Genomic DNA, 16465 nt, shown 5'->3' with positions numbered 1-16465 from the left:
TGTTTTTCTCCCCAGAGATGCTGCCCATCTCTCCACAGATGCTGCCTGTCCTGCTGAGTTACTCCAACATTTTGTGCCTGTCTTCTGCATCTGCAGTTCCTTCCTACACACATACACACACACACACACACATATATATACATGTGTGTATATATATCAGTCTGAAGAAGGGTCTCGACCCGAAACGTCACCCATTCCTTCTCTCCTGAGATGCTGCCTGACCCGCTGAGTTACTCCAGCATTTTGTAATACCTTATATATATATACATATATATATATATATATATATATATATATATATATATATATATATATATGTGTGTGTGTGTATATATGTATATATATATGTGTGTATATACACACACATATATATATATATATATATATAAGGTATCACAAAATGCTGGAGTAACTCAGCGGGTCAGGCAGCATCTCAGGAGATGATATATATATATATATATATATCATAAACCCTTGATAATTCTGGCACAAAAGATTCTTATCCATTCAGACTTTAATCAGCAATGCTCCGAATGTACAAGGTTTCTTGTTGCAGAATTTGCAAATGTTTATGATGTCAGTAAAATGTGATTTACCAATAAATTAATAATGCAGCACAAATAATTGTAAAGTCAAAGATTGCTAGCCTAGTTTTCAAACGCAGATTATTTTGTTTAACAGGTTTATGGAGTTTCAAAGTGCAGCGTACGATTAACTTAACAAAAAAAAAATATATATATATATATATATATATTAATAACTGGAGCTGGCAGTAGCAGAACTCACTATTTTTTGCGTGTTTCCAGATGTGATTTTAGTGCCGTTCAGCCCGACGAGCGTGGGTAGGGTCTGTGACATCCAGTTGGTCACCATCGCCATGGTACTGAGCACAGCTCCAATTTTCAACAAGGGGACAGTCATCCTGACTCTTGCCTCATGCCCACCAGTCTTATCAGGCTGGGGTACCGGGGACTCACACACTGAAAGCTCTTCGACACTCCGTCAGATGAATGCAGCAACCCTGGAGATTTATTTTATACCTTCCATGCAATCCAGCACTGAACACATATCACATCCCTCTCCCTCTCTCTCTCTCTCTCTCTCTGAGTAACACACACACACACACAGACGACAACACATTCCACACGGTTCTTGACGTCAACCAGAGCAAGCAAGAAAGCAGAAAGGATTCGAAGCGAGAAGCAAGGAGAGTATTTAACACTTTAGGTTCTGAGAGCCAGCCAACATTAGGTTGCTGGGCAGAGATTCCTTGTCCGGTCACCAAGCTAGAAATAATTCCGCCAGTGAACATTACTAGCGATGTTTCATAAGGTCATACGTGTTAGGAGTAGAATTAGGCCATTCGGCCCATCAAGTCTACCCCACCATTCAATCATGGCTGATCTATCTCTCCCTCATAACCCCATTCACCTGCCTTCTCCCCACAGCCCCTGTGTGTCCTTGCATCGTTATGATTCATACCATTAGCAAGGGATAAGTCTGACGAAGGGTCTCGACCCCAAACGTCACCCATTCCTGCTCTCCACAGATGCTGCCTGTCCCGCTGAGTTACTCCAGCATTTTGTGTCTATCTTTGGTGTAAACCAGCATCTGCAGTTCCTTGCTACAATTTAAGTCATGGCAGCAGGTTGCTTTGTACTCTCCAACCTCAAGTAACCCTCTCTCTCCGTCCCTCCCCCTCCCTGGTCATAGTCCCAGTTTCAAAGTCGTCCTGTTGTCTCGTTGTCTGTAACTCGTTTTCACCTAGCCCACAGCTAACAATGGCCTGTTTCTTTTCCCATCGTTACATTTTAGCACATCGTCCATTCATTTGTTCTATCTCTCTCTATATTAGCGTCTCTGTCTCTCGTGTAGGAAAGAACTGCTGGTGCTGGTTTAAATCCAAGATGGACACAAAATGCTGGAGTAACTCAGCGGGTCAGGCAGCATCTCTGGAGAGAAGGAATGGGTGACGTTTCGGGTCGAGACCCTTCTTCAGACTGATGCTTGGGGAGGGGGGCGGGACAGAGATAGAATGTAGTCGGAGACAGTAAAAGGCTGGTCGGAGAACTGGGAAGGGGGATGGGATGGAGAGAGAAATATAATCCCCCTCCCATTCCCACACTGACCTTTCTGTCCTGTAGGCTTGTATACACTGGAATTTAGAAGGATGAGAGGAGATCTTATCGAAACGTATAAGATTATTAAGGGGTTGGACACGTTAGAGGCAGGAAACATGTTCCCAATGTTGGGGGAGTCCAGAACAAGGGGCCACAGTTTAAGAATAAGGGGTAGGCCATTTAGAACTGAGATGAGGAAAAACTTTTTCAGTCAGAGAGTTGTGAATCTGTGGAATTCTCTGCCTCAGAAGGCAGTGGAGGCCAATTCTCTGAATGCATTCAAGAGAGAGCTGGATAGAGCTCTTAAGGATAGCGGAGTCAGGGGGTACGGGGAGAAGGCAGGAACGGGGTACTGATTGAGAATAATCAACCTTGATGACATTGAATGGCGGTGCGTACAGGCTCGAAGGACCGAATGGCCTCCTCCTGCACCTATTGTCTGTTGTCCTGGGCCTCCTCCATTGTCAGAGTGAGGCCCAGCACAAATTGTAGAAACAGCACGTCATATTTCACTGGGGTAGTTTACACCCCAGCGGTATGATCATTGACTTCTCTAATTTCATGTAGCCCTTTCTTTTCCTCTCTCTCTCTCTCTCTCTCGAAGATAGGCACAAACAGCTGGGGTAACTCAGCGTTTGGAGTTGAGTTGCATCTCTGGAGAGAAGGCAGCATCACTGGAGAGAAGGAATGGGTGACGTTTCGGGCCGTGAACCTTCTTCAAACCCATTCCCCTCCCCTTCCCAGTTCTCCGACCAGTCCTCCTGTCTCCGACTTCATCAGTCTCGACGCAAAATTAGATTAACCTGGTATCATTGTGGGCAGAAACGCCTGTTTCTATACTGCTTCCTGTCTTGATGTAGCATTTGTAACTGAAAATGATTTTTCTTCCCTTCAAAGTAAAAACAGCAATGACCATTTCCAGATCATTTCACCGCACGCCACATAGACAATCCATCATTTCTGGCCATTAAGCTTCTGTCTCCTACTCAATTTCCACAGCAGTCATGCACGGGATTATAATTTAGAATATTAGAGAGTTGCAGCACAGATAAAGTCCCATCAGTCCACTGAGTCCGCACTGACCATCAACTAACCCAATTACATTCATGTCCATAAGTCACTAGGGGTAGAATTAGGCCATTCAGCCCATCGGGTCTACCCATCAGCCATTCAATCATGGCTGATCTAACTTTCCCTCTCAACCTCATTATCATACCGTGCAGGAAGGTACTGCAGATGTGTCATTGAGGAGAGACACAAAACGCTGGAGTAACTCAGCGGGTCAGGCAGCATCTCTGGAGAGAAGGAATGGGTGACGTTTGGGGTCGAGACCCTTCTTCAGACTGGGAGTCTGAGGAATGTGTGGGATTCTTTGCCGCAGACGACTGTGGAGGCCAAGTCAATGGATATTTTTAAGGCAGAGATAGATAGATACTTGATTAGTACGGGTGTCAGAGGTTATGGGGAGAAGGCAGGAGAATGGGGTTAGGAGGGAGAGATAGATCAGCCATGATTGTATGCCGGAGTAGACTTGACGGGCCGAATGGCCTAATTCTGCTCGATGGTCTGAGCAATAGGGAGAGGTTGAGCAGGCTAGGATTTTATTCACTGGAGCTCAGGAGGCTGAGGAGTGAACTTAGACAATAGACAATAGGTGCAGGAGGAGACCATTTGGCCCTTCGAGCCAGCACCGCCATTCAATGTGATCATGGCTGATCATTCTCAATCAGTACCCCATTCCTGCCTTCTCCCCGTACCCCCTGACTCCGCTATCCTTAAGAGCTCTATCTCGCTCTCTCTTGAATGCATTCAGAGAATTGGCCTCCACTGCCTTCTGAGGCAGAGAATTCCACAGATTCACAAGTCTCTAACTGAAAAAGTTTTTCTTCATCTCCGTTCTAAATGGCCTACCCCTTATTCTTAAACTGTGGCCCCTTGTTCTGGACTCCCCCAACATTGGGAACATGCTTCCTGCCTCTAATGTGTCCAACCCCTTAATAATCTTATACGTTTCGATCAGATCCCCTCTCATCCTTCTAAATTCCAGTGTATACAAGCCTAGTCGCTCCAGTCTTTGAACATATGACAGTCCTGCCATTCCGGGAATTAACCTAGTAAACCTAAGCTGCACTCCCTCAATAGCAAGAATATCCTTCCTCAAATTTGGAGACCAAAACTGCACACAGTACTCCAGGTGCGGTCTCACTAGGGGCCTGTACAACTTCAGAAGGACCTCTTTGCTCCTATACTCAACTCCTCTTGTTATGAAGGCCAACATTCCATTGGCTTTCTTCACTGCCTGCTGTACCTGCATGCTTCCTTTCAGTGACTGGTGCACTAGGACACCCAGATCTCGTTGTACGTTCCCTTTTCCTAACTTGACACCATTCAGATAATACTCTGCCTTCCTATTCTTACCACCAAAGTGGATAACCTCACACTTATCCACATTAAACTGCATCTGCCATGCATCCGCCCACTCACACAACCTGGCCAAGTCACCCTGCAACCTCATAGCATCTTCCTCACAGTTCACACTACCACCCAGCTTTGTATCATCTGCAAATTTGCTAATCTTATAGAGGTTCACAAAATCATGAGATGAATAGATCGAGTCTCTTGGCCAGAATAAGGGAATCGAGAACCAGCGGACATAGGTTTAAGGTGAAGGAGGAAAGATTTGACATAAATCTGAGGTTTATTTTCTTTTGTACACAAAAAGGGTGGCAGGTGTATGAAACGAGCTGCCAGAGGAGGTAGTTGAGGCAGGGACTATCGCAACATTTAAGAAGCAATTAGACATGGACGTGGATAGGACAGGTTTAAAGGGATATCGGGAATACGCAGGCAAGTGGGACTCGTGTGGATGGGACATGTGGGCAAGTTGGGCTGAAGGGCCTGTTTCCACACTATGACTATGACCCTATTTATTCCTCTCATAATTTTATACACTTCTATTAGTTCTCCCCTCAGACTCCGATGCTCCAGAGAAAACAATCTAAGTTTATCCAACCTCTCCGTTCAGCTAATACCAACTAATCCAGGCAGCTGATAAAAAATGATACTTTGCAATTGAATTTCGAGGCAAGAGACATTAGTATGGATCGAAGGCTGGCTTTCCAAACACCGACTCACTAATGTAAGACTCCCTTATCCACAAAATGCTGGAGTAACTCAGCAGGTCAGGCAGCATCTCAGGAGAGAAGGAATGGGCGACGTTTCGGGTCGAGACCCTTCTTCAGACTCCCAGTCATGAGAAATGGAGATTTAAATTAAATGTTAAATTCCACGATTCGCTGACAATAATTCCCACCTCACGCTGCACCTACAATGGATTTTACCTTGTGCACTGAAGTGCGAGGTTATCGCCTAATTAATCATCTGGAGAAGATAAATTCCATGTGCTGGAAGATTAATCAACAAAATGAGCTGTTTGAACATTTCAGACTTCTGACTATCATTAATCAGAATACTCAAATCAAACTTGTAAGTGTGTGTGCGTGTGTGAGTATGTGTATGTCATCTGGGCTGCACAGTGGCACAGCGGTAGAGTTGCCACCTTACAGCGCAAGAGACCTGGGTTAAATCCTGACTATGGTTGCTGTCTGTACCGAGTTTGTAAGTTCTTCCCGTGACCTGCGTGGGTTTTCTCCGGGTGCTCCGGTCTCATATCATATCATATCATATCATATATATACAGCCGGAAACAGGCCTTTTCGGCCCTCCAAGTCCGTGCCGCCCAGTGATCCCTGTACATTAACACTATCCTACACCCACTAGGGACAATTTTTACATTTTACCCAGCCAATTAACCTACATACACCAAAGGCGTGCAGGTTTGTAGGTTACAATTGTTTTACCGAAGCCAATTAACCTACAAACCTGCACGTCTTTGGAGTGTGGGACGAAACCGGAGCAGCTGGGGATAACACACATGGTCTTGGGAGAACGTATAGACAACACCCGTAGTCAGGATCGAACCTGGGCGTCTGGTGCTGTAAGATAGCAACTCTACCTCTGCGCCACCATGCCCATGCCCCTATTTCTCCCTCACTCCCTGCTCTTCCCACTCTTCCAACAAGAGAGTCGATGAATTGACTGGTCAACAATATGGACAAGCTGAAGCATTAAAGGTGACCTCTTGTGCTGGCTCTTTGAGCCAGAGCGATCCTAATCTATTTCCCCTTGTTCCTCATTCCCCAGAAGCTAATATCTCTGTGAGGCAAAGATATTTGGCCCACTTTCCTCTGCATTAAAATTTCTCTCTGCACTAAAACACTCCAGAACTTGTAGAGCGGCACGATGGCGCAGCGGTAGAGTTGCTGCCTTACAGCGCTTGCAGCGCCGGAGGCCCGGGTTCGATCCCGACTACGGGTGCTGTCTGTACGGAGTTTGTACATTCTTTCTGTGTTCGCGTAGGTTTTCTCCAAGACCTCCGGTTTCCTCCCACACTCCAAAGACGTACAGGTTTGTAGGCTAATTGGCTTGGTGTAATTGTAAATTGTCCCTAGTGCGCAGGGATCGCTGGTCAGTGCCGAAAGGCGCTGCATCTCTAAACTGAACTAAACTAAACTGGATTAAAATAAATTAAACTAAACTGCAGATGCTGGAATCCTGAGCAAAATACAGAGTGCTAGAGTAACTCAGTGAAAGGTCCCTTTCAACTCAATTTTCATGCCTTCTCCTCGATAGTGCCTGTGCGTGGGGATCGCTGGTCGGTGTGGACTCGGTAGGCCGAAGGGCCTGTTTCCGCACTGTATCTCTAAACGAAACTAAACTAAGCTAACATCTCTGTGTAGCAAATGTTGATCCACTTTCTTCTGCATTAAAATCTCTCTCTGCACTAAACCACTCAAGAACCTTAATAACACTTGATGTGATGAGGTAGTTTTGTGGATTATAGAGATCACTGGAACACCAATGTACATATGTTCAATGGCTTAGCTGTTCCAAATAGCTAAGGGACAAATGGTAAGCTGAAAGGGTTCAGATATCAAAGTGACTAGAAAACATTAACCTCCTTCTGGCACATTGGCCTTCGTCAGTCATGTTCATAAGTTCTAGGAGCAGAATAAGGCCATTCGGCCCATCAAGTCTCGATGGGCACCCTCAGAATTAAAGGGCGCTCTTTTAGAAAGGAGGTGAGGCGAAATATCTTTAGTCAGAGGGTTGTTAATCTGTGGAGCTCATTGCCACAGAGGGCTGTGGAGGCCGTCAGTGGATATTTTTAAGACAGAGATAGACAAATTCTTGATTAGAACGGGTGTCAAGGGTTATGGGGAGAAGGCAGGAAAATGGGATTAGGAGGCAGAGATCAGCCATGATTGAATGGCGGAGTGGACTCGATGGGCCGAATGGCCTAATCCTACTGCTATAACTTGTGAACCTGTCTACTCCGCCCGTTCAATCATGGCTGACCTGTCTATCCCTCTCAACCCCATTCTCCTGTCTTCACCACTTAAGCCCTGACACCCGTACTGATCAAGAAGAGTCGGAGTATTGTACTTAAGTTGCGAGGTTACGTTACAGTTATATAAGATGTCGGTGAGGCCACGTTTTGAGTATTGTGTTCATTTTGGGCACCATGTTATAGGAAAGACTGCTGGTCGGTGTGGACTCGGTGGGCCGAAGGGCCTGTTTCCGTGCGGTATCTCTAAACTAAACTAAACTCAATCCAGAACCACTGTAAGCCTCCTCAGAAGCCTTAACAAGCTCCTTGTGCAGCTTATTTAAGTGCGCAATCAGTTAGCATTCAGGATTTGTTCTGTCTCTCCCTGATTGTCATGTTCACCTCCTCACTAAAACATGATCAACATCGCTTCCAGTATTTGAGGGATGAGATTTTCACAATTACATTAAGTATCCTCTCATTTCTCTATTATTTCGTGGTTTTAAATTGACTCTTTCAACTTTTATACTAAGCACGTATTTCAGCAGAAATATCCAATTAGTTAAAACAGATTGCTATCTTGGTCAAATTCCCAATATATTTCATAGGATGATCTAAAATGGTACACGTTCCCTCTTTGTGCAGAAACCAGTCCCCTTTGGATTGATTTGATATGAGTATTCCGTCTGTGAAGTATCTTTTCAAATCCTTGCGCTCTGAAAGTGTTATAGGTGTTGATATAAAATCCTTGTGGACAAAAACTGAGAGCAAAGAAACATCACTTCTTTTGCAATGTAAGGCAATATAATCTGAGCCAGGCTCATGGGGACAGCATCAAAAACAAATCCAATACACATTAAAACCAGCTCTGGATAGATCTATAGCTCCTGCTTGGAGTTAGAGTCATAAAGGCACAGGGTCGTACAGCATGGAAACAGGCCCTTCGGCCCATCTTGCCCACGTCAACCAGTTCAGTTAGTGCATAGTTTTTATTTTAATCTCCAAGAAACCCAAACAGTGGTTTCAGATACAGCACACAACTACTTAACAACATCCATGCACCAGTTTCAGTTTCAGTTCAGTTTATTGTCACGTGTACCGAGGTACAGTGAAAAGCATTTGTTGCGTGCTAACCAGTCAGCGGAAAGACAATACGTGATTACAAACGAGCCTTTTACAGTGCACAGATACACAATAGGGGAATGACGTTTAGTGCAAGATAAAGCCAGCAAAGTTCAATCAAAGACAGTCTGAGGGTCACCAATGAGGTAGATAGTAGTTCAGCACTGCTCTCTGGTTGTGGTAGGATGGTTCAGTTGCCTGATAACAGCTGGGAAGAAACTGTCCCTTAATCTGGAGGTGTGCGTTTTCACACTTCTATATCTTTTGCCCGATGGGAGAGGGGAGAAGATTTTAGATTTTTTTTACATTTAGAGATACAGCGCGGAAACAGGCCCTTCGGCCCACCGAGACCGCGCCGCCCAGCGATCCCCGCACATTAACACTATCCTACACACACTAGGGCCAATTTTTACATTTTACCCAGTCAATTAACCTACATACCTGTACGTCTTTGGAGTGTGGGAGGAACCCGAAGATCTCGGAGAAAACCCACGCAGGTCACGGGGAGAACGTACAAACTCCGTACAGACGGCGCCCGTAGTCAGGATCGAACCTGAGTCTCCGGTGCTGCATTCGCTGTAAGGCAGCAACTCTACCGCCGCGCCACCGTGCCGAGGCTAGGGTGCGACTCGTCCTTGATTATGCTGCTGGCCTGGGCGAGGCAGCGCGAGGACCAGGATGTGCCATCTACACTAGTCTCACCTGCCCGCATTTGGCCCATATCCCTCTAAACCTTTCCTATCCCTATGCCCGTCTAAGTGTCTTTGAAATGTTGTTGGGAGGCAGCAACTCTATTTGGAAACTGAGTGTGGACTCAGTGGGCTGAAAGACCTGCTTCTGAACTGTGCTGGGCCTCCTCCATTGCCACAGTGAGGCCACACTGGAATTTAGAAGGATGAGATTGAAACATATAAGATAATTAGGGGATTGGACACATTAGAGGCAGGAAACATGTTCCCAATGTTGGGGGAGTCCAGAACAAGGGGCCACAGTTTAAGAATAAGGGGATAGGCCATTTAGAACGGAGATGAGGAAGAACTTTTTCAGTCAGAGATTGGTGCAGGTGTGGAATTCTCTGCCTCAGAAGGCAGTGGAGGCCAGTTCGGTGGATGCTTTCAAGAGAGAGCTGGATAGAGCTCTTAAGGATAGCGGAGTGAGGGGGTATGGGGAGAAGGCAGGAACGGGGTACTGATTGAGAGTGATCAGCCATGATCGCATTGAATGGCGGTGCTGGCTCGAAGGGCTGAATGGCCTACTCCTGCACCTATTGTCTATTGTCTATTGTCTAAACGCAAATTGGAGAAACAGCACCTTATAACCTTCTTGCTATTTGGAAACTGTTCCTTTATCAAGTACTATTAAAAGACGAAGACCAGGGAATGATAGAACAGTCAGACTAACAACTATAGTCGGGAATATTGTGTTGATGGGTGAATTTACATTGATTTCAAGGAGACATTTGATCGGTGATGACTGGCCAAAATTGTACTCTATGGAATCGAAGACAGTCTATTGACCAGGCGAGGAAATTAAGTGACAGGAAACAGAGGGTTGGCAAAAAAAAAGTAAAAATACATTTACTTTAGAACATATTCATCTTTTAGTGTGTAATTGAAACATTCATATTAATTAAAATCAAGTTAAAAGACGTACTCCAAAGACATGCAGGTTTGTAGGTTAATTGGCTTGTCGTCAATGTAAAACTGCCTCTAGTGTGTGTGGGGTAGTGTTAATGTGCAAGGATCGCTGGTCAATGTGGACTCAGTGTGGGCTGAAAGGCCTGTTTCTGCGCTGTATCTCTAACCTAACTAAAAGGTTTCTGTCCTGGGCCTCCTTTACACAACAAGGTTTGTGTAAAGCTGAGGGAACAAGTACAAAGTTTTTCGGGGCAGCGTAGTGTTCGAGGGACTGTCTCACAGCGCCAGAGACCCGGGTTCAATCCTGACCTCGGGTGCTGGCTGTGTGGAGTTTGCACGTTCTCATGGGTTTCCTCCCATATCTCAACGCAGGTTGATGGGCCAATTGGTGAGTTGCTCCTGGCATGGAGTTGTAAAATCCAAAGGAGGGTATTTGATAATGGGGAGAATAAATAAAGTTATTTCTGCAGGATGACAGCAACTGGGTTATACTGCCAACTCTACCGCTGTGCCACTGTGCCACCCTATACGTTCAGGCCCTCGAGTCCTGGCAACAGCCTCTTGTATCTTCTCTGCACTCTCTCCAGCTTCCAGAGATGTGATGAGATGTAATCACAAGGGGAACCAAAATAGAGGAGTTTTGGCAAAATCCGGAGCACTGCAGAGCAATTAGTACAGAGAGAAAGATCAAGGCTTGTTGACAATGGAGGAGGCCCAGGACAATAGACAATAGGTGCAGGAGGAGACCATTCGGCCCTTCGAGCCAGCACCGCCATTCAATGTGATCAAGGTTGATCATTCTCAATCAGTACCCCGTTCCTGCCTTCTCCCCATACCCCCTGACTCCGCTATCCTTAAGAGCTCTATCCAGCTCTCTCTTGAATGCATTCAGAGAATTGGCCTCCACTGCCCTCTGAGGCAGAGAATTCCACAGATTCACAACTCTCTGACTGAAAAAGTTTTTCCTCATCTCAGTTCTAAATGGCCTACCCCTTATTCTTAAACTGTGGCCCCTTGTTCTGGACTCCCCCAACATTGGGAACATGTTTCCTGCCTCAAACGTGTCCAACCTCTTAATAATCTTATACGTTTCTATAGAGAAGGTACAAACTCTGTACAGACAGCGCCCGTAGTCAGGATTGAACCCGGGTCTCCGGCGCTGTAAGGCAGCAACTCTACCGCTGCGCCACCGTGCCACCACCCCTTGGAAAGCAGAGGTAGTTTATTTATAGGAGGCAAACAGTGGATCTTCGATAGCCACACATGTTAATCTTTTATCCAAGTATTGTGTACGATTCTAGTGGATGAATCAAATACTCCAAAGATTTAGATTTTTTTTTAGATTTAGAGATACAGCGCGGAAACAGGCCCTTTGGCCCACCGGGTCCGCGCCGCCCAGCGATCCCCGCACACTAACACTATCCTACACACACTAGGGACAATTTTTACATTTACCCAGTCAATTAACCTACATACCTGTACGTCTTTGGAGTGTGGGAGGAAACCGAAGATCTCGGAGAAAACCCACGCAGGTCCAGGGGAGAACGTACAAACTCCGTACAGACGGCGCCCGTAGTCAGGATCGAACCTGAGTCTCCGGCGCTGCATTCGCTGTAAGGCAGCAACTCTACCGCTGCGCCACCGTGGTAAAATTGTAAATTGTCCCCACTGTGTTAAGGTGCGGGGATCGCTGGTCGGTGTGGACTCAGTGAGATATGGGGCCTGTTTCCGCGCTGTATCTCCAAACTAAACTAAACTTAAACGAAAGGCCCCTTCCTCTATCAGAATAAATTTCTCTCCTAATTCTCATATTAACTCTCAAATCTTATACTGGCAAGGAAAATTTGTTCTGTTGTTTCATCCAAGTTGTTTATTGGAGAATTGTTTCCAACAGGAAGCAAAGACTTTATCACATTAGTGGAATTGGATTCAAACACAAGATAAATTGACACCAGGACTACTCATTGCATCTATCCCTATTAAGGAAGGTTTTAGTGATCTTAATTATGATGTATAGTATCTCAAAAAGTCAATGAAGCTAATTTCACTAATGTTTCATTATGAATTATGTAATATCATTTCCTATTGGCGAGTTTGTTGATAAAGAATGATACTCACGTTCTTTAGCATCTGGGTGAAAATACCCTAAAGACTCTTCGCCACCAGGTTCCAGTCAATCTTTTTTTTAATCATTTCACATTCTTTAGTAATTATATGGCATCAAACTAAGAAAACACTTTACGTCGTAATGAAAGCTTGGGTGAACATCAAATTTTCTTCCAGAAAGAGAATAAAGAGAAAGTTCCGCCCTGGGATGGCGGGACTTTCATATGAAGAAAGACTGGATAGACTGGGCTTGTACTCACTGGAATTTAGAAGACTGAGGGGGGATCTTATAGAAACATACAAAATTCTTAAGGGGTTGGAGAGGCTAGATGCGGGAAGATTGTTCCCGATGTTGGGGAAGTCCAGAACCAGGGGTCACAGCTTAAGGATAAGGGGGAAGTCTTTTAGGACCGAGATGAGAAAACATTTCTTCACACAGAGAGTGGTGAGTCTGTGGAATTCTCTGCCACAGAAGGTAGTTGAGGCCAGTTCATTGGCTATATTTAAGAGGGAGTTAGATGTGGCCCTTTTTGCTAAAGGGATCGGGGGGTATGGAGAGAAGGCAGGTACAGGTTACTGAGCTGGATGATCAGCCATGATCATATTGAATGGCGGTGCAGGCTCGAAGGGCCGAATGGCCTACTCCTGCACCTATTTTCTATGTTTCTATGTTTCTATGTAATTAAATAGGGTGGCACAGTGGTGCAATGGTAGAGTTGCTGCCTTAGTGCCAGAGATCCGGGTTTAATCCTGACCCGCGTTCAATCCTGCTCTCTGTGAGGAATTTGTACGTTCTCCCCGTGGTACCTGCGTGGGTTTCCTCCGGGCGCTCCGGTTTCCTCCCACACTCCAAAGACGTGCTGGTTTGTAGGTTAATTAGCTTCTGTAAATTGTTCTTGTCGTGCAGGATAGAACTAGTGTACGGGTGAGGTGGAGTCAGTGGGCAAAGATCTTTTACACAGAGGGTGGTGGGGGCCTGGAAGGCATTGCCAGGGTTGCTGGTGGAGGCAGATACAATAGTGGTGTTTAAGAGGCTTTTCGATAGGCACAAGGAAGTGCAGGGAATAGAGGGATATGGATCATGTACAGGCAAATGAGATTAGGTTAACTTGTCATCATGTTCGGCACAAGCATTGTGGGCTGATGGACCCATTCCTGTGCTGTATAGATGTAAAGTTGTCCCTAGTGTGTAGGGTAGTGTTAATAGGGTAGTTAGATACAGTTGTTTCCAAGCTGTATCTCTAAACTAAACTCAACTCAACTCAACTCAACTCAACCCAACTCAACCCAACCCAACTCAACTCAACTCAACTCAACTCAACCCAACTCAACTCAACCCAACCCAACCCAACTCAACTCAACCCAACCCAACCCAACTCAAATCAAATCAACCCAACCCAACTCAACCCAACCCAGCTCAACTCAACCCAACTCAACTCAACCCAACTCAACTCAACTCAACCCAACTCAACCCAACACAACTCAACTCAACTCAACTCAACCCAACTCAACCCAACCCAACCCAACTCAACTCAACCCAACCCAACCCAACTCAAATCAAATCAACCCAACCCAACCCAACCCAACTCAACCCAACCCAGCTCAACTCAACTCAACCCAACTCAACTCAACGCAACTCAAATCAAATCAACCCAACCCAACTCAACCCAACCCAGCTCAACTCAACTCAACTCAACTCAACTCAGCTCAACTCAACTCAACTCAACCCAACTCAACTCAACCCAGCCCAACTCAACTCAACTCAACTCAACTCAACCCAACCCAACTCAACTCAATTCAACTCAACTCAACCCAACTCAACTCAACTCAACTCAACTCAACTCAACTTAACTCAACTCAACTCAACTCAACTGAAGTTGTAACTTTAAACAGTGTTCACCAATTTCAAGGTCAAGGGACTGTTGACAAATATCCATTGGATTCTCACCAATATTTACCTAATAGACAAAGTCACTAAATACATATTATCTGATCAATAGGTTTGTTAGCAAAATTAAAATGCAGGGTTGTAAATCCTCCACTGACTGTGGACTGAATGCAGAGAGCAGTATTGATCAGTCATTATTTAGATCACCTGGAAATGTGCTGCTATTCCTACCCAGAGGTGAGAATTAAGACATCTCCTGCCCCCCTTTTACAATTAGTCTGAAGAAGGGCACTGATCCAAAATGTCGCCTATCCATATGTGCAGGAAGGAACTGCAGATGCTGGTTTACACCGAAGATAGACACAAAATGCTGGAGTAACTCAATGGGACAGGCAGCATCTCTGGAGGAGATCTCTGGTGAAGCAGACTAAATGTGTAGGAAGGAACTGCAGTCTAAACTCTAGTTTCCCTCTCCCCTAACTCTCAGCCTGAAGAGGGGGCTAAACGCAAAATGTCACCTATTCCTTTTCTCCAGAGATGCTGTCCGACCTGCTGAGTTACTCCAGCTTTTTGTGCCTATCTGTTGCCTTTCCATGGTCTCTAGAGATGCTGCCTGACCGTTTGATTACTCCAGCACTTTGTATCTTTTTTTTATAGTAAACCTGCATCTGCAGTTCCTTGTGAGTAAATAATGATAACTCCTGCTCTCTGGCTCCCAGTGTACATGGACAGTAAACTGGACTGGTGCAGGAATTTAGATTTATTTAGAGATACAGCGCGGAAACAGGCCCTTCGGCCCACCGAGTCCGTGCTGCCCAGCGATCCCCGCACATTAACACTATCCTACACACACTAGGGACAATTTTTACATATTACCCAGTCAATTAACCTACACACCTGTACGTCTTTGGAGTGTGGGAGGAAACCGAAGATCTCGGACAAAAACCTACTCAGTCACGGGGAGAAAGTACAAACTCCGTACAGACGGCGCCTGTAGTCAGGATCGAACCTGAGTCTCCGGCGCTGCATTCGCTGTAAGGCAGCAACTCTACCGCTGTGCCACCGTGCCACCCATGCTGGAGAGGTACAAGAAGGGACGGAGCCGGCTGTACTTTTTGAGAAGGCTCCGCGCCTTCAACGTCTGCAGTGAGTTGCTGCAGATGTTCTACCAACCGGTGGTAGCCAGTGCCAACCTCTTCGTTACCATGTGCTGGGGCAGCAGGGCGAAGGCCGCGGACGCCAACAGGATCAACAAGCCCACCAGGAAGGCTAGCTTTGTCCTGGGGGTGGAGTTGGATTGATGGGAGGTGGTCTTGGAGGGGAGGATGCTCCTCAAACTGCGGATCATCCTGGACAATACAGCTCACCCTCTCCATGACACACTGGTCAACCTGAGAAGCACCTTCAGCAACAGACTGGTTCCACCAAGATGCAGCACAGGAGATCCATTTTCCCCGTGGCTATCAAACTGTACAACTCCTCCCCCTTCAGTCATGGGGTAGACTGAGACTGACTCCATTCCCCCTCACCCCCCCCCAAATCTTTGCACATCCCCAATCTTTCCCACTCATCACTTTAATTTCATGTTTCATGTATCTTGTGTTTTATGATTGTTGGCCAATCAATTTCCCTCCTAGGATAAATAAAGTTCTATCTTATCGTATCATATCGTATCGTTTCACACAGGAGCCTCAAGCAATAGCAGATACTTGACTGCATTAAAGCCTTCAGATGTTATAGACAATAGACAATAGGTGCAGGAGGAGGCCATTCGGCCCTTCGAGCCAGCACCGCCATTCAATGTGATCATGGCTGATCATTCTCAATCAGTACCCCGTTCCTGCTTTCTCCCCATACCCCCTGACTCCGCTATCCTTAAGAGCTCTATCTAGCTCTCTCTTGAATGTATTCAGAGAATTAGCCTCCACTGCCCTCTGAGGCAGAGAATTCCACAGATTCTCAACTCTCTGACTGAAAAAGTTTTTCCTCATCTCTGTTCTAAATGGCCTACCCCTTATTCTTAAACTGTGTGTGGGCCCCTGGTTCTGGACTCCCCCAACATTGGGAATATGTTTCCAGCCTCTAATGTGTCCAACCCCTTAATAATCTTATACGTTTCGATAAGATCCCCTCTCATCCTTCTAAATTCCAGTGTATACAAGCCTAGTCGCTCCAGTCTTTCAACATATGATAGTCCCGCCAT

General features: G+C 45.7%; 1 protein-coding gene across 2 annotated transcripts in view; it reads right to left on the bottom strand.

Moving 5' to 3' along the window:
* LOC144610622 (noelin-2-like) overlaps positions 1–16465 on the bottom strand; it is a 245941-nt gene that overhangs the window by 89517 nt on the left and 139959 nt on the right. Inside the window, exon 1 of one of the 2 annotated variants that reach the window (XM_078429471.1) lies at positions 787–1171. The exons of the other annotated variant lie outside the window; for it this stretch is intronic. Coding sequence (XP_078285597.1) covers positions 787–921 — 135 coding nt within the window. The 5' untranslated portion in view covers positions 922–1171. Of the gene's footprint in view, positions 1–786; positions 1172–16465 lie in introns of those variants that run through there. 2 annotated transcript variants of the gene reach the window in all.

The sequence above is a fragment of the Rhinoraja longicauda genome, chromosome 37 (genome assembly GCF_053455715.1).
Source record: "Rhinoraja longicauda isolate Sanriku21f chromosome 37, sRhiLon1.1, whole genome shotgun sequence".
NCBI lineage: Eukaryota > Metazoa > Chordata > Chondrichthyes > Rajiformes > Arhynchobatidae > Rhinoraja > Rhinoraja longicauda.
This window is presented reverse-complemented; position numbering and strand designations above follow the sequence as displayed.